Source organism: Solanum stenotomum, chromosome 7 (genome assembly GCF_019186545.1).
Source record: "Solanum stenotomum isolate F172 chromosome 7, ASM1918654v1, whole genome shotgun sequence".
Taxonomy (NCBI): Eukaryota; Viridiplantae; Streptophyta; class Magnoliopsida; order Solanales; family Solanaceae; genus Solanum; species Solanum stenotomum.
The window spans coordinates 23,422,937-23,442,180 of record NC_064288.1 but is presented as its reverse complement, the minus strand read 5'-3'; the positions used below and the strand labels follow the sequence as shown (position 1 = coordinate 23,442,180).

Here is a 19,244-nt window from a genome sequence, read left to right as displayed (position 1 = left end):
GAGGAAAACTTGAAAATCCGATATATAGAAGGAGATCGTTCCGGAATCTAAGAAAGTGAGGATTTCCTTCCGGAATGTGAATCAAATCCTTTCGGAATCTGAGAAAGTGAGGTGAGGTATGGATGATACAAAAGTGATGAAATGGTTGTTGGCCAAAATATTGATTTGTGAATCTCAAATCAACCATTGCAGCTGAATTAAAGATCGATGAGTTGAGGAAAAATTTGGAGATCTGATACATTGTTGAGGTGAAGAATCGAGAGTTTGGATTTTCAATGTATCTGTTATGGATTGATACAACAAACATAAACTCTAAAGAGATCCATACATTTGATGGATCATTCATACCTTTTATAATTTTGTTTAATCGTTTTCTGAATTTTATTTCCGAGATGGATAGATTTATCAATACATTACTATTTGTGTATCGGATAGTTGCTACGTATCAGATACAATTAGCGTAAATTCGAATTTATGTATCATATCTAAAATTTGTGTATTTGTTCATGCAAGAATAAAATGTTGTGTATCTGATACATAGCTACACCTTGATACATGATAAATGATACATTTAGTAGAAATTTTATATCAAGTATCAAAATTAATATTTGAACACGATACACTGTGTATGATAAAATTGTAATGTATCATAGTGTTGAAACAAAGGCGTTATACATTAATTTAAGAAATAAAATCAACTAGATACATTAAAAATCTTGTTAATGTATCCCAAACTATAACCGTAAGATAATTTAGTAATTTGAACACGATACATTGTACATAATGAAATTGTAATGTATCATAATGTTGAAACGAAGACATTATACATTAATTTAAGAAACAAAAACAACTAGATACATTAAAAATCTCAACACATATATATTAGAAAAAGATGAACAAGAAAAAATTAGGAAAAAAAATCAAATTGATGAAAATTGTAACTAATAAGATTGTAGAGAATCCTTTTGAAAATCAAATTCATATGAAAATTGTAACTGATAAGATTGTAGAGAATCCTTTTGAAAATCAAACTGATATGAAAATTGTAACTGATAAAATTGTAGAGTGAAATTAGGGAGAGATTAAAGGAGTGAAAAAGGGAAGGAAATCATATGTTAAGGCTGAAATACTTATGTATCCATTTGACTTGAGAATTGAAAAAAAATAAGTGATTTTGGAAATATTTTGAAATGGTAGGGAATGATGGAAATTATGGAAAATAAAGATGTGTATATAGGTAATTTATCCATTTTATATTATCTCTCTCTAGCCCTTTTTCTTATATTTTGCTTTGTGCAATATTAAGACACGTTAATTAGTCTCCAACTCTAACCAAAATTCCACAGACAAAGGCTAGGCACAAGAATACATTTAGTCTCCCCTTAGAATTGTATCTCTACACATCAAAATACTATAATTATAAATACATAATTGTTGTATCAATTAAGGTGAAGTGAATAAAAGAAATCAACACTACAATTTGAAGCTTTTACAGTTTGCTCTTTGTTTACAATCTCTTGTTCTAACATGGTATCAGATCCACTCTGACCTCCTCTACTTATTTGCAATCTCTGGGAATTCAAATCTTTTCTTCTCCTTCAATGCTTAACCATGCTCATCACTTCATATCTATTAAATTATCAACAAAAAATTACTTATTTTGGAGAACGCAATTGTTGTCTTTTCTATGTGGCCAAAACCTCCACGGTTACATTGATGTAAGTCACCCTTGCCCTCCGCCCTTAATTTTGATAGATGGTACAACTACCATCACTCTAAATCCAGCATAATCACAGTGGATACAACAAGATCAGATGATCTTGAGCCTATTAATTTAATTTCTCTTTGAAAAAACATTTCCCCCAGCCATCGGATTGAACAACTCGAAAGCAGATTGGGATTCTTTTGCAGCTTCTTTATCCTCTCCATCCAATACACGCATTATGTTCCTTAAGATTCGCTGGAAGCTTAATACGTGGGGGTCCAACATAATTATGTTAATCTTGTTTGTCATGTCGTCAACTTGGTGGGGTGAGATTTTTATTTCACCCAATTTAAAAATGACACACGATAAATAATTTTTTAAAAATAAAATAAAGAGGAGTTGCTAGTTTGAAGGATATAAGTGACCCAAAAAGATGATCAGAGGGGTATTTTTAAAAAAATTGATGGATAAAGGGCATTTTTAGACCTTTTCATATGGTTCAGGGTTATTTTTTTACTATTTTCCATTATGTTTGTCTAATAAGAAAATCCGAGTTATGGAATTAGAGATCTAATTAGCAATGGGGAAAACATATTTATGATATATAAACAAACGCGGCTTTCTCACGTGCAAAGAAAATTCAGTAAAAGATAGGTGGACGTTTAGAAGAGTACTAAAAGTGTATCAATTCTTGAAACATGGAGGATTACAAGTGCTTCATGCTAAAAAATAAAGATTATTGTGATTCTTAGTAGGCTTGTGGTCATGCGATATGAAATCATGAGATGAAATAAGCATTCGAACATGAGATCTCATGTTGATTTCATCTCATGATTTATAAGTGTCATGATTCCTAGGATGTGGCTCATACTCCTTGATTTTGCCACAATCTCCCCCACCTTGGTCATGACTACCTCTCATCTCCTCTTATCTGGCTCAATTGAGTTTTTCATGCCTAGAGTCTAAAAAAACTTCGACCTACATGATGACTTCAGCAATAAACCTGACCTATCAGCATTCCAACTCCATCCTAGCCTAATTTCGTTGCCCATCCATGAAGTGGAACAACATATCTTCATCCTTGAGGTTGGGAATCTGAAGCGTGAGGGTGGTGAACTTCTTCACATATGCTCGAATGCTACCCATCTTATCACGACCCGATCCTACACCCTTGACGTGGCCGGCACTCGAGAACCATTGTTGGTTCCCAAGCGAACCCTCATCCTGGCTGACTACAAGCGGAAAACTGATTCAAGCATACAAAGCTTAAAAATTGAATAAAATTCATGAAACTCAAATACAAAGCTTTAACTCAAATGATTTACCATGAATATAAATAGAATATTCAACTAGCCAACAATAGGAAACTTAAGTCTTTAATACATTTAATAAAATAAATGAAACAGACTTCTCAAACTCTATTGTCTATCTATAAAGCCTCTAAATGACAAAGATGGAAGTCGGGACAAGACCCACGACATTCTTACAAAACTGAAAAGTAAATGAAATCCTCTGGAAGCAAGGAGGCTCACCATAGCTAACTCGAACTCCATGTGGTATCAATGAAGCTCCTGTTAATGATCCTGAATACCTGTATCTACATCATGAAATGATGCAGGCCAAATGGCTCAGTACATGGAATGTACGAACATGTAAGGGAAATTCTAAAGTATAACATAAGCTTGAATTGGATAAAAACGAAACATACTTACCTCTTTTCAAACTTACTCAACTCAAGGAATACTCAATGACACTCAAAACTACTCAAACTTACTCAACTCATAAGTACTCAAGGATAAGATACTCAACTCAGTAAAACTCAACAATAAGGTACTCGACACAATGAAGAACAAATCAACTCAAGATACTCAACTCGAAGGTACTCAACTCAAGATACTCAACTCGAAAGACTCATGAACTCATGATACTCAAGGATAAAACAATAGTAAAAGATGCAATATATATGGAAAGCTGTAAAACTGTAGATAGCAACTCAATGTATTGAAAAAAAATATATAATAATACTCAGTGTATATATAAAAATACAATATAACTCTGTGGGAGTTTCTCTAATCGACAACCATCACTATGAGCTATGTGATGATACAGCGTCTCGTCCACACTGCCAGAACTGTCATATACTTTGCCAAGGTATAAGACCTCTCAACTAAGTGGATCCACTAGTCTGTTCTAAAAAACACTAAGGAATCATCTAAAATGTATGACTCTTTCTACCCATGTCGGCTACATGGTTTATGGAGACTTGAGTTATCTGAACTCGTCCCCATATTAGTGCTTAATACTACTCCCAAAATATACTCAGCTCATATGTTTAAAAACATGACTCTTTCTGTGGTTTGAGATTATTACTCAAAATCTTCTCTAAAAAGAGATGTTACTCAACTGCTCAAAACTCTTTTGGAAATCTCAGTTTCCTCCTCTTTTAAATGTTAAAATATTTATTCTTGGAAATACTTAGTTCCCATTTATCATTTTAAAGAAAATAAACTTGGCTCTACTCTTTCTCAACTCAAATGCTCAAGTCTTAAAACAAGTTTAGAAAAAGTTGTAAAAGACTTCTCAAAATAGGGCTCATGTCGAATGATGGACGTGAATGACTCAATTCAATTCTTTCAATAACCGTACAAAGAACTTGATACTCGGAACTCAACAACTCATAACTCAAGAACTTCAATGAGACTACTCATTTCAAGAATGTTCAACTAATAAGGTTCATGCAGAATTATGGGCATGAACAACTCAACTCAAGGACTCAAAGATACTTCTCATTTCAAGACTGATCGACTTAACACAACTCAAGGACTTCATGGGTAAAATGTAATATTACCATGATTAGGAATATAATCTCAAATGGGTTAGGAGCTCAATACTCAATACTTAGAACTTGGAGATACTACTCCTCTCAAAGATGATCAATTTATGAAGTTACTGCAGAATTTATGGGCATGAACGACTCGACTCGAGGGTCTACATGACAATATGGAATTTGTGTATACTACTCTTCTCATTCTCATACTTACTTCCTCAAAACTTGGCTCAAATCTATAGTTGATCTCAAAGGATTCACAATTGAACTCAAAGACTTTCTTGAACTCTACTCTTAACTGTCTCTTGAATGTGAATTATGAATTCAAGAGTTATGGTTCATGATATGAAGGATATCATGATGATAAAGTAGACTCATGAATACATTCTCCTCATTCTCATACTCACTTGCTCGAGTCTTGAAACAAGTTACTAGAAGTTGTAGAAGACTCTACAAAGGGACTTTCTTAGAATGTTCGAAAGAATTCTCAAAAACTTAACTCTTAACTCTACCTTGAATTTGCATTATGAATTCAAGGTTATGATCATGTTATGAATTATTTCTAGGTGTTTAGAAGTAGCTAAGAGTGTTTAATTAGAATCAAAAGTGAGTGAAGGTACACTTTAAAAGAACTCAAACGGAGAAACCGATTACAAACTGGACGGGGCAGGCGACCCTGGCGCACTGAGTGGCGCGGGCACCAGCCCCTAAACTTCAGAACATAATTTGGGGCGCACTAGCTGGCGCACTGAGTGAGGCCCCAACCCAGAAAACCCGATGAATTTCTTTGGTCGTTTTCTCACCCTAACTAGCATAGAATCGAACGGTTTCTTCCCCAATCACACGGATTTGATTACTTAACATAAGTACACTCTAATCTACTCAATACAGCCCTCAAAACACTCACTTCCATCTCAAGAAATCATCAAAACCCCAACACAACAAGATTTAGGATGAACTTCAAGAGCACTTCTCAATAACTCATCAAGAACTCTAATCTTTCAACTTCAAGAATGAAATTTCGCTGAAAATAACATGATTGGCGTGTGGGTGAACAAAACCAACACTATGAAAGCTTACATACCTCTTAGGGATCAAACCCATGGTGAAAATCCGCGACAAAACTCAAGAACCTTAACGAACACCTTGATCCTCTCCTCTTTTCTCCTCTTCTTTTCTCTTCTATCAAAACCCTAACTTATTTTTATGAAATGTAAACTAAATCCAATCAGTTTTGTCCCCAACTTAATTACCAAAAATGAATTTAATTAATTGGGTAGTGAAAAGACCATAATGCCCTTCTGAAATCCGGTTTTGACTTTCCTTATCTAGACAGCCCAACTTCGAATGGACATATCTCTCATACGAACTCAAAACTGAGCAAACTCAGTGGCGTTGAAAAGATAATTCAAAGATATTTCCTACGGTATCTGATAGAACACCTAACTCATCCTGAGCTAGGAGTTATGATTGTTTGAAGTCGACCAAAACTCATACTTGGCTTAACTTTGTCAAACTTTCCAAATTTGATTATTTCCAAAAATGGCTTCTTTCCAATTCTAAGTCTTTCTAGTCCTTTCAAACAGCGAGGTGTTACACGTCTGCTTCAACTCCCTAAGCTTGCGCTTGGCCTCATAGATGACGTTGTTAGGGGAAAAAGCCTTCTTGAACTCCCCTCAGAATCTCTCCCAAGTGTTAATGGTGCAAAGCTCCTTCCATATTTCTGTCTCATTTAGCCTTCACCACAGTATGGTCATCTCCGAGAGGTACAACACCACATTGTTGATCTTGCTCTCGTCACTCTTCACCCTGTTACACTTGAAGTAATTCTCCAAATGCCACAAGAAATTCTCCACCTCTTGCGCGTCATGGACGCCTTTGAACATTAGTGGCTTGAGAGCCTCGATCTTGGCCTCCCTATCTCCCTTGGGAGTTGCAGATCCTCCAGCTTCTATTCTTTCCTTGAGCACTTCCGTCTTTGCCTTCTTGGTTTCAATCGTGCTTAACGCCTCTAAGAGCCGACACTCCAAGGAAGTGATAATTTTCTTCATCTCATACTTTGCATGCCTACGTGCCTCTGACTCTTTACGAATATTTTCATTTTCTTCAAGGGTGAAGTACTCGAAAGTCTTGAACTTGTCATAGACTTTGTTCAAGCGCTTGCCTAAGGTCTTCACAACATGCCTCGTCGTGTCAATCCTCGCGATCCACTCTACTTCGGGGGTGAGGTCAATGGGCTTTTCACCACGTTCCTTGTCACTTGCTTCAATGGTCGAAAGTGTGTGAGATGTCAACGGTTCGTTTTGTGTAGGGTTGAGTAGTAATTCCTTATTACTCTTAAGGGGCTTCCCTCTCTTTCGGTGCTTCTTTCCACCATCCGACCTAATGTTGGTGGTGCTAGCAGCGTTGATGTCTCTCTCGCTTGTCATTCCCTTAGTTTCAACCTTTGGTATTACAGACTTAGAGTTCAACTAACGCTCCAAGCGGCACTTGACAACTTACTCATAAAAGATTAAATCAAATATGAAAGAATATTATATTTTCCGTAAAAATATTTATGGTAATGTTTTGTCTTTTCTTTAAGGAAAAATAAATCTTAAATTATGATAAGAAAATCAGGATAAAACCCTAACAACTTTGGGTATGAAGTCGTTTTTATTAGAAGATATTTTATCCTTTAATGTGAGATTTTATCATACAAATTCAAATTTAGTTAGAATCCAATATAAATATTGAATACCGAATCAAGAAGAAAAAAAGAGATCGAATCTACTATATCAGAATATTAAATTAGGATTAGATGTTGGATATTCTGAATTTTTTATCCAAAGAGGGACCATGTTTTCTTCATGACATCAGTAATTACGTCTATAATATCGAAAAAAGGAAAGTAACTGACAAAACAATTGGTGAAGCAGACACTTCTCGATTTTCTAGTGATCCAGTTATCCAAGTGGATTAATGCATTCTTTGTTTTCCAAGTTCAAATACAAGTCTCTCGGTTAATAGAATATTATTAACTAATAAAAATGTGTTTTCTCTAATAACTTAAACTTTTAAATGATATAATCATATGCTTCAATATGATATAAGAATAGGTAGAGCACCTGGATCAAATTTCACTGCCACTCAAATTATAAAAAAAATAAATGCACAAGCTTGGCTCGTTAGACCAGCATGTAATGGGACGTGTTGAGAATATCATTAACTAATAAAAATGTGTTATGGTCACAAACTTCAATACTCTATTCAAGCGAAAACCTCATAATTTAAATTTACCCATTGGGTTTTATTTGGTTCTTGCTATTAATTTTTCGGCTCCAATAGTAGCTATCAATGATTCAGATATACTCTTTTCGTTTAATAAAAGTAATTTTTTTATATAATAAAAAAATACTTAAATTTTTGTTACACGTGGATGGCAATGATTTGATGAAGTGAGATGGTGTGGTGACCCACAAAAGGATTATGATATGTGTACATTGAACATGTCAATGATGTGGAGTTGGTCCCATTACATATTAGAGTTATGGAGCCAAAGTCTTTAACAGCTGGAGGAACAAGTTTAAGCCACTCGTTTCGCGTGGCCTAGATTTCTCCGCCCTTGGTCTATTATAGAGCTATGGATTGGGGTTGTTCAATTATTATTCTTTGTCTTTTTCTTTATTTATTATGTTAATTCAACCAAATACTACGACCCAAAAATGATTAACATTCTCCACAAATATTATCCGAGAATATGGCGGAGCGAATGAGACTATTTTTTTTTTAATTAGAATTTGTGAGTTCAAACTTTAGATATAAAAAAAATATTTGATAGGAAGTGTTTTCGTTTAAATGTGATTTTGTATGGTGTGAATTAAAAATAATCAGTTGCAATGTGAATATCAAATATCAAATACGTGTGAAAAACACACAAAACAAAACAAAAAACATTATTGGCAAATTGTACTATTGAATTTCTCTTTTACTCCCTTTGCTTGCTTCTTTGAAATGTCCACCCACCCACCCTCCTCTTCCATCTTTTTACTTCTCTTGTCCTTTTCTTAGGACTCCCAAACCTTCTAGTTTACTCCTTTTTTAAATTATACAAAAAAACATTATTTTTTCAATTTTTGTGTAAACATAATATATAAATATGTCATTTTATTTGTCTCATTTGACATTTATTTATTTTAGCTTTGACTGTTCAAAAGTAGAAATTTAAATTTATATAAAAATGAATAAGTAAATACACATGTTCTACGTGATACAATACTTGTAGGACGTTACGTAAAATATCGTGTAAAATGCAAATTGCCAATTAAGACATTAAGTAGGACGTATATGTCTACTTGTTAAATTATATACAAATTTAAGTGTGTATTTATACACACTCAAAGTTAAATAAATAAATAAATATAGATAAAACTAAGTTAAATGAGAAGTTTATGTATTATGCCTTTAATTTATCTTGTCTTTAGTTTATCTAGGCATAGAATTTAAAAATATACAAATTTAGTTTTATGATCTTATATTCAGGATATGTATCACATACTAAAATATTTTTAATTTTTTTGATCTTTCAAATATCATGTGAAATGTTAAAATTAGAGAATTGTCAAATTAGAAAATATTTTTTTTTAAAAACACAAACTAAAAATGAATAAAATATAAATAAATTAAAAGGACGCGAATATAAGTTTGTATTTTTTTTCCATTGATTCAAAATAGATTTAGAACTATGCCTTTAAAATTTAGATGATTTGAATCTAAAGACGCAAAAAGTGTGACATAAATTTATACAAATAAAATAGTATAAATAAAAAAATTTAGTTTTGACTCCTAAAATAGTAACAGTATCATTCTCTTTACGTAAACAAAAGGAATATTTTCAAACAAAGATAAGGTTAAATATTACTCTAGAACTTTCGCCTTTCGTTCGTCCAGTCATTTTCACTTACTAAATATTTTGCATATTCAATCAACTTGCATTCTTAGAGGTGGATATTTATTTTCAAGCTCCTATTCTTTCTTTCTATATATATATATATACTAGTTTTTTGATTCGTGTGTTGCACGTGATTATCAATTCAAAATATATGTTATAGTAATCGTCATATATATATATCTTATTCACACAAACCTATGAAGATGGTGAATGAAAAATTTATTAGTTAGATGTAATAATGTATATATTTATTTCACTTTGATGAGGTTCAATCATGTAGTTAGTCTTATCTCACTAATATTACCTTATAGACATTAATTGTTTTGTATTTTTCTTGTCATCTAACCAGATGTGCTTTGCTTGTGTATTCCACGTCAAATTGTTTAGATGTCATATGAGCATGTAAAGAGAACAACTACATTTTATATATTCACATAATTTCACATTTGTTGTGAGATTTGTTTTTTCAAAAAAAGAACTCGAAATATTTTAAAATAATATTTTTTTAAGTTAGAAAATCTTGTTAACTTGATAATACATTTGTAATCTACAAAAAAATGTTCAATTTATGGCGGTTAACTTGAGGGAGTTCTTAAAAACTCCATTATTAATACATTTTGTAGAGTTTTTTCTAACTCCCACAATATAAATCATTTTGTGATAGTTTTATTAAGGTGGTTAGAGAATTTTCATAAGTTAGAATAATTTATGTCGATTAACGACCCCCCAAAATTTATTTTGTTACAATATATATATAAAAGAATTAATGTTGAAAGTTAATTTCATTATATATACACACATTCTCCTTCTTCATTTCAATTGGATTGTAATCTTTGATTCTTTATTTTTTAATCTATTAAGATATACTTAAATATTTTTTCTACTTTTTATATCCAATTTCACTTCAATGTTTTATCTTATATATATATATAGTAGTACTACAAATTTGTATTAAGATATCTTATAAAGTCATATTCATTAATATTTATTTTTGCTTAAATTTTAATTTTATTTAAGCTTTTGTAATACTATAGTCAAATTAATTAATTAGTTACTTATTAATAATCATTAAAAAGAAAAAGCTTGTTTTGTGCATAAAAAATAAATAGTAATATTTTTCCCTCCAAAATATTAAAAATAGCCTTGAACCAAAATTTCCCACTAATTCCCTTAAATTTTCAAAACAACCAAATAACTACCCCCACTTCCCACGTAAAACTCCCACACACAAATCCCATATCATCTTCCACCTAAACTTATTACTTTTCCTTCACCCTCTCCTCTTTCCCTTTACCTCTTAATTTTTTTTCTTACTTCATTTTTTGGAAATCTTTTGGGTGAGTATAAATTTTAATTTTTTGCTAAATAATTTGTTCTCCTGTAGGTTATGCACAATGGAATAGATGGTAAATAATTTTTTGATTATAAATATTGATCTTAATTTTAAATGTAAATATTGATCTTAGTATTATTTAATTTGTAGACATTTTGTATTTTACAAGTTGTTAAACCTAACACATAATGCCTTTACATATTTCAGGTTTTGTTAAAGCTTCATCACATTGTAAAGTTATTTATAGGGGACCTTCAATTGATTTCAGGTAAGCCNTCTATCTTAAGTTGAGGCAGAGTATAGGGCCCTAAGAAAGGTTGAAGGTGAATTAGTTTGGCTTAAAAGATTGTTTGAAGAACTTACATTGCCCTTACCAATTCTCATTGATGTATATTGTGATAATCAATCAGCTCTCCACATTGCTCGAAATCCTATTTTCCATGAAAGGACCAAGCATATCTAAGTTGACTATAATTTTGTGAGAAATTTATTACAAGCAGGCTTTATTTCACTACATCACATAGGATCCAACTATAACCTGACAGACATATTGACCAAGACATTGACTGGGATTAAACATTCAGCTGCACTACACAAGTTGTCAGTGTTTTCCACTCCTCCAACTTGAGGGGGGGGAGGGGTATTGAGATTAGCTTAGTTAATTAAATGTTATTAGTTAGTTAGTTAGTTAGACTAGTTGGTTATTTTGTTAGTTAGTGTGAGTTGTAACTTCCAGCTCATGGACAACTATAAGGTAGTTATAATTTAGATTTTTTCTCTCTCCTTGTATAAATACGTGTAGAGTTGCAATGGAATAGATCGGATTGATTTTCCTCAATTTCAGTGTTCTTCTTCATTCGCATCCTTATGGTTTGTGTCTATGGGAGTTATTTTGCTCCTCTGTGCATTGGTGTTGTTATATATAAGTAATCCTCCATATATCCAAGCCTCCTCCATGTGGCAAGTGCATTAATCATGCACATATGATAGTAATGAAAATGCTGTGGCTTTTCAAGGAAGGATATGTACACTTTTTCTGCAAGCAAGTAGGTTATCACTATGGATCTGCTCAAAATTCTGTGCCATTTGTTTTGTTGCCGACGTATTTTTCAGGTATACACTCAAGTGTAGGGTGCATCGATACGTTTCCAAACTTCTCAGGAGATCCAAGGATGAATAACATATGATATTTAAAGTTTATGATTCTACTTTCAATTATGATGATAATGATTTTCTACATTTTGTCTGAATGTTTGCTGATGAAAGAATATAAAATAAGAAGAGTACACTGACATTCACTACAAAAAAATGTTCAATTTATGGCGGTTAACTTGAGGGAGTTCTTAAAAACTCCATTATTAATACATTTTGTAGCGTTTTTTCTAACTCCCACAATATAAATCATTTTGTGATAGTTTTATTAAGGGGGTTAGAGAATTTTCATAAGTTAGAATAGTTTATGTCGATTATCGACCCCCCAAAATTTATTTTGTTACAATATATATATAAAAGAATTAATGTTGAAAGTTAATTTCATTATATATTCACACATTCTCCTTCTTCATTTCAATTGGATTGTAATCTTTGATTCTTTATTTTTTAATCTATTAAGATATACTTAAATATTTTTTCTACTTTTTATATCCAATTTCACTTCAATGTTTTATCTTATATATAGTAGTACTACAATTTGTATCAAGATATCTTATAAAGTCATATTCATTAATATTTATTTTTGCTTAAATTTTAATTTTATTTAAGCTTTTGTAATACTAAAGTCAAATTAATTAATTAGTTATTTATTAATAATCATTAAAAAGAAAAAGCTTGAAGAAAAAGCTTGTTCTGTGCATAAAAAATAAATAGTAATATTTTTCCCTCCAAAATATTAAAAATAGCCTTAAACCAAAATTTCCCACTAATTCCCTTAAATTTTCAAAACAACCAAATAACTACCCCCACTTCCCACGTAAAACTCCCACACACAAATCCCATATCATCTTCCACCTAAACTTATTACTTTTACTTCACCCTCTCCTCTTTCCCTTTACCTCTAATTTTTTTTTTTACTTCATTTTCTGGCAATCTTTTGGGTGAGTATAAATTTTAATTTTTTGCTAAATAATTTGTTCTCCTGTAGGTTATGCACAATGGAATAGATGGTAAATAATTTTTTGATTATAAATATTGATCTTAATTTTAAATGTAAATATTGATCTTAGTATTATTTAATTTGTAGACATTTTGTATTTTACAAGTTGTTAAACCTAACACATTAATGCCTTTACATATTTCAGGTTTTGTTAAAAGTTTCATCACATTGTAAAGTTATTTATAGGGGACCTTCAATTGATTTCAGGTAAGCCTCAATTTTATTTTTGTTTATTTAAGTATCATTAATAGTTTTATTCTTGATTGGATTTGACTAGTGCAAATTAAAGGATAATTTTGCACATGAGATTGTGATCAATATAAGTATAACTTAAAAATATGTATTTTCCTATTCCGTACACCTAGCTTTTGTTTCCGTAGAAATAATCATGAAATCGCTATTATTCACATAAGTGTATAGGAGAGAACATCAAAATAAATTTCTCTCATCCATAATTTTATAAAAAAATTTCAAACCAAAGCTTTATATGAATTTGCTTTGGGATGAAATGAACTTTCATTAATTTTTTCAAGACATACAAAAATATATATATGTATCAATATATGTTTATCTAATTATGTATATATTTTTTTGTTTCAGATTGATCCAGGGATAGAGCTTACTTCACCTTGGATAAGAGATTGACTAGCAACAACCTAAATCATCAAACAAATGATATAGAATTTTTTATATTTAGTTGTTGTGAATGTTTTATCATTTAAAATGTAATGTTGAAGTTATTATACACAAGTTTGTATTACTTTTATTTGACATGAGTTTGAACTTGTGAAGCTTATAATTATAAATTTGTTTAGTGAAATTTTATTTGCATTAAGTGCGTTATTCAATAAGATTATTTATATTATTTTTAAGGCTTAATGTAAATCGAATTTCATTTTTATTATTACGATAATAATAATTTTATAAAACTCCACAAATCAAATTATGTAAATATTGATCTTATATAACAAAAAAATTAAATCTACAAAAATAAAAATTTAAAATATTGAGATGATATTGTGAAGGTTCTAAATCGTCACAAATTGATACTATAAAACCTCCACAAATTTATTAGTCATTTTGTGGGGGGCGTCGTGGAGGTTTACTAAAACCTCTACAAATATGCTCGTGGCAAGAGTAATTGTAGCGTTTTAAAAAACTGCCACAATTTAATTTGTGGGGTCCCAAAAATGCCACAAATTGACAAAATAACCCCCATAAATTGAGCATTTTTTTGTAGTTAATACAGTAATTTAAATACAAATACCCACCCAAATGTAAATATATATTTTCATTAATGAAAATATTTATCTCATAAAATTAACTATTAAATAAATAATAAAAATTAAACTAATACAAACTTTAATTGGCATTATTACAAGTCATATGAACTTTTCTTCATCCAAAATACTAAAATATTATGAAATAGTAAATAAGTAAAACAAAAGGGCAATGTTTATATAGTAATAACTATTTTGAAGCAAATTTTTTGAGAGTCTAAATCACATAAGTAACATTAATAAAAAAAAATCATTCTTTTGTCTTGAGCATCAAAAATAAATCATGACAATTCTCTAAATTTCAGAAAAAGATATTCAGAAGCCTATATCTACATTATAAGAGAAATTGTTAACAAAAACAAATGAATTTAGACTACATCATGTTAACTTCGTATATTGGAACATTACATACTAATAATGTATATATTAAGGGAAAAAAATTATTATATCATCAAAATTATTTTCCTCAAGTACTCGAGGTTATGGAATATACCCTCTTAGGATAGAACGACTTATGTAATCAAAATAGTGGTACCTCATATTCCGCTAAACTTCGAACTCACTCAACGATAATAAATCACACAAAAAATTTTGAAATACAAGAAGAAGAAGAAGAGTAGAAGATTAAAAAAATTGTGGTGGAAAATTGAGAAGAAGCCCCTGTATTTATAGCCAACAAAGGGTAGTATGAACAAATATTTTTTGTGTCTTATCTGAAAAGTCATAACTTTTCCGAGAAGTCACAACCCTTTGAAAATGTCACAACTAATTGAAAAAATCACAACTGGAAAAGTCACAACTCATTGAAAAATCACAACCCTTTGAAAAAGACACAACTCATCGAAAAAATCACAACCCTTTGAAAAAGTCACAACTCATCGAAAAATCACAACCCTTTGAAAATAGTCACAACTTATCGAAAAAGTCACAACTCATCGAAAAAGTCAAAACCTAAGTTAGGAATATTATAGTAATTTAACATTCAAGTTAGGAGTTCATGCTTTTAAGGTAATATATATATATATATATATATATATATATATCTTGAGAATAAAATATCTACATTTGTTTATCGGAGAAATTATGTGTCTGCCGTAACAATTAAATTTTCTTGAATGAGGGTTGTTAAAGATAAGTGAAATTAGGATCAATTAAATTCTTTTCTTTTTGACTTAGTCGATAAAATAAGAATAAATTTAAAAAAAAATTATTATTCTAAGAAGAAGAATATGAAATCAATCAAAATATTGATTTGGCTTTGGGGCAATTAGGACAATTGGAATGGTGTGCGGTCGAAGATTGTTGAGAGCTCGCCTCGAGCCCTCGACTAGGTGATAAACAAAGATCGAGGGGAGAAGGTCTAGTGAAAACAATATATGTAGCCACAGATCACATACAAACATCACGATATCACCGATTTGACAAACCCCCGATGTCATATATTTATGTCATGTTGTTGTTATCTAATGGATCGAGAATTGAAATACTAACCCTGATCCAAATATAATTAAGATAATGCTTCTACGTGTTAAAACGTATAAATCTACCTACCAAACCCGAATTTTATCCCGTACAACATGCCGAAAACATTGTTGCATACATATTCAACGAAATTCACATAAGTTTAGTTTTACTATAGGTAATTTAATAATGTTCTCGTTTACTTGGTGCACTTGATCCAAGACACAAGTCAAGATCAAACAAAGAAGTGACAATAAAAGCAAAAAGATTCAAGCTAAAAAGATAAAATTGTTGTATAGTTGTTAATTGAGGGGTAGAATCGACAATGACATAAGTTTCGAAAACTACAAGACTATGATAGGTTTTATTAGTAAAGATAAAAAAAGTTACTCTTGCTATCCAAAAAGGCAGAGTAGGTACAATATTTCTCTCTCCATAATTACTTGTTCATTTTTTAATTGACACACCTATTAAGAAAATAATGATTGTTATAGTGAATTTACCATTTTATCCCTATTAATTATGAAGTAGATTAATTAAAAACTTAAAATTTTTGAAAAGTTCTACCTTTTTCAAAGTAGTTAATTGAGGGTATAATAAGTAAAAAAAAAATTGTCATTTCTTGAGTTGTTAAAATTGACAAGTAATTAGAGACAACTAAAAAAGAAAAGATAGACAAGTAATTAGGGACAGAGGGAGGGAGTATAACAAAAAAGTGACAATAAAAGCTAAAAAGATAAAATTGTTGTAAAGTTGTTGTTAATTGAGGGGTAGAATGGACAATGACATAAGTTTAGAAAACTACAAGACTATGATAGGTTTTATTAGTAAAGATAAAAAAAAGTTACTCTTGTTATCCAAAAAGGCATAGTAGATACAATATAACTTTAGATTATATTAGAAAATAGAAATAAAGAGGATGAAAAAGTCACGTCAAGATAAACCAACTTTTCTCTATATATCTTATAATAAGACCCCTAGTTTTATTATATCCACATAAAACTTTCCCTCTATGCACTAAAATCTCACATGGCTACTCCTCTCAAGAATACCAATAGACTTTCTCTTGCAATGGAAAGAACTGGCCAATGGTACTAGTACTATCTCTTAATTAATCTTTTTCCTTCATGTATTCATAATATATCTGTTTTGTTTTGTGTTAACATTATAGTCCATGCTACAGGGTATTTTCACAAGAAATTCCAACTGATGTTATTGTTGAAGTAGGTGAAGCAAACTTTAATCTTCACAAGGTATGTACACATTCAAGATCTAGCTAGCTAGTACCACTGCACCAAAAATGATATTTAGCAGCAATTAATACTGAATTCAATGACAATTAATTAATGTTGTTGTTTTTGTTATGTCAGTTCATGCTAGTAGCAAAGAGCAATTACATAAGGAAACTTATACTTGATACTAAAGAAAGTGATGTAAGTCGTATAAACTTATCGGATATTCCTGGAGGGCCAGAGATGTTTGAGAAGGCAGCTAAGTTCTGCTACGGAGTTAACTTTGAAATCACAGTACATAACGTTGCTGCTCTTCGTTGTGCTGCTGAATATCTTCAAATGACTGATAAATACTGTGACAACAATCTCGCAAGCCGAACAGAGGATTTTCTAGCTCAAGTTGCCTTGACTAGCCTTTCTGGTGCACTTGTCGTGTTAAAGTCATGTGAAAATCTTCTTCCTCTTGCACATGATCTCAATATCATTCAAAGATGTGTTGACATCGCCGGTGCTAAGGTAGTTATACATTATCTATTCTTATGTGATTAGGTGATAGACTCAACTTAATTATAATTATATCCTTGTAGGCGTGTGTGGAAGCGAATTTTCCTAGCAGATCACCACCAAATTGGTGGACGGAAGAGTTAACTATCTTAGATGTAGCTTTTTTCGAGAGAATTATTGTTGCAATGAAAGCTCGTGGGGCAAAAGCGTTAACAATAGCAAGTGCTATAATCACATATACAGAGAGATCTCTTCGTGATCTTGTACGTGACCACTCAGGAAACAACACGAGATTAATGGAACCAGAGGATTCAGACATGAGAATGCATCAACGGGAACTTCTGGAGTCGATTGTGACTCTGTTGCCTGCGGAGAAAGCAGCTTTTCCAATCAATTTCTTGTGTTGTCTCCTGCGTACAGCTATTTTCTTAAGAGCAGCCAGTAGCTGCAAGAATGAATTGGAGAAAAGGATATCAGCAATACTAGAACATGTGACAGTCGATGATCTGTTAGTGTTGTCTTTTACTTATGATGGAGAAAGACTTTTCGATCTTGAGAGCGTTAGGAGAATCATTTCTGGATTTATGGAGAAAGAGAAGAGTGTAGCAGTGTTTAAAGGTGGTGATTTTGGAGACGTTTGTACCACCGCGATGCAGAGAGTTGCAAAGACTGTCGATGCATATCTTGGTGAAATCGCTACTTTTGGAGATCTCAGTATATCAAAATTCAATGGAATTGCTATTTTGGTTCCTAAGGGCGCGAGAAAGGCTGATGATGATCTTTATAGAGCTGTTGATATCTACTTGAAGGTGAGATCTTTAAATATATATTTATGTATATGAGTATCTACAAGACGTTAACAATTATATTGATTACGCCAAACACAGCAATTAATCAACATATTTTGTGCTAAAATTGCAGGCACATCCACATTTGGATGAAATTGAAAGAGAAAAAGTGTGCAGTGTGATGGATCCTCTGAAACTATCACATGAAGCAAGAGTCCATGCTTCTCAAAACAAACGTTTGCCAGTGCAAATAGTACTTCATGCTCTCTATTTCGATCAACTCAAGATAAGGAGCGGGGCAGCAGATGATACTAATAACAACATGCCTGAAGCCATGGCAACAAGGAACCAATTACAAGCCGATGTTTCCCTCGTAAAGGAAAATGAAGTTTTAAGAACAGAGTTGTTAAAGATGAAGATGTATATAGCAGATATACAGAAAACAACAACTTCTACTCAAGGAACATCAGCTAGTCATAAAGGGAGTTTGAAGAAAACAACCTTCTTTTCTTCTGTCTCCAAAACATTAGGCAAATTCAATCCCTTTAAACATGGATCAAAGGACACTTCGAATATTGTTGATGATGCTGCTCTAGATCTTACTAAGCCTAGGAGGAGAAGATTTTCCATATCTTAATTAAGTTATTCACATGATTTGGTTTAATTTTAGTTTATGTTGTGTGAGAAAATTATGATTTATTTTGTACTGTAAATGATTGATTGATTCTGTTGTTTGATTATATTGTTATGTTAATATGTTCATGTATCACACTTGATCAAGATTGATTTCATCCTTCTATTGCCTTCCTCTACTTGTTCATGTAGTTTGTCTTTTGAACAATTTTTTCTTCAAACTGGTCCACTACTTTTATTGTCAATCAAGAATTTGTGGTTTATATCATCATGTTATAAATAGAGGAGGGGACAATTCTTTTAATGCTGGATATGGATATATTAAACTTGGACTATGACTTAAATCGACCCAATTGCGAAAAAAAAAGGTTTGTTTGCTCATATCTTTTGGTATAAATT

The 19,244-nt window shown here is 31.5% G+C and overlaps 2 protein-coding genes across 2 annotated transcripts in view; both read left to right on the top strand.

Moving 5' to 3' along the window:
- The window catches only part of LOC125869757 (uncharacterized), a 9,859-nt gene extending 3,591 nt beyond the window's left edge, over nt 1-6,268 (top strand). Inside the window, exon 5 of the mRNA XM_049550197.1 lies at nt 6,119-6,268. Coding sequence (XP_049406154.1) covers nt 6,119-6,268 — 150 coding nt within the window. The remainder of the gene's footprint in view (nt 1-6,118) is intronic.
- Nucleotides 6,269-16,632: 10,364 nt separating this feature from the next.
- Nucleotides 16,633-19,003, top strand: LOC125870650 (root phototropism protein 2). Its single transcript, XM_049551133.1, has 5 exons — nt 16,633-16,779; nt 16,872-16,941; nt 17,059-17,436; nt 17,508-18,233; nt 18,346-19,003. The coding sequence occupies exons 1-5, from the start codon at nt 16,718-16,720 to the stop codon at nt 18,847-18,849; spliced, it is 1,740 nt and encodes a 579-aa protein (XP_049407090.1). The 5' UTR covers nt 16,633-16,717; the 3' UTR covers nt 18,850-19,003.
- The last annotated feature ends 241 nt before the right edge of the window (nt 19,004-19,244 follow it).

What these genes read in the sequence shown, in the direction of transcription:
- LOC125870650 (XM_049551133.1), top strand. Translation starts at nt 16,718, where the DNA reads ATGGCTACTCCTCTCAAGAATACCAATAGACTTTCTCTTGCAATGGAA. An exon ending in ATGGAAAGAACTGGCCAATG is followed by an intron (nt 16,780 to 16,871) that starts GTACTAGTACTA and finishes TCCATGCTACAG; the next exon opens with GGTATTTTCACAAGAAATTC. An exon ending in TTGACATCGCCGGTGCTAAG is followed by an intron (nt 17,437 to 17,507) that starts GTAGTTATACAT and finishes ATATCCTTGTAG; the next exon opens with GCGTGTGTGGAAGCGAATTT.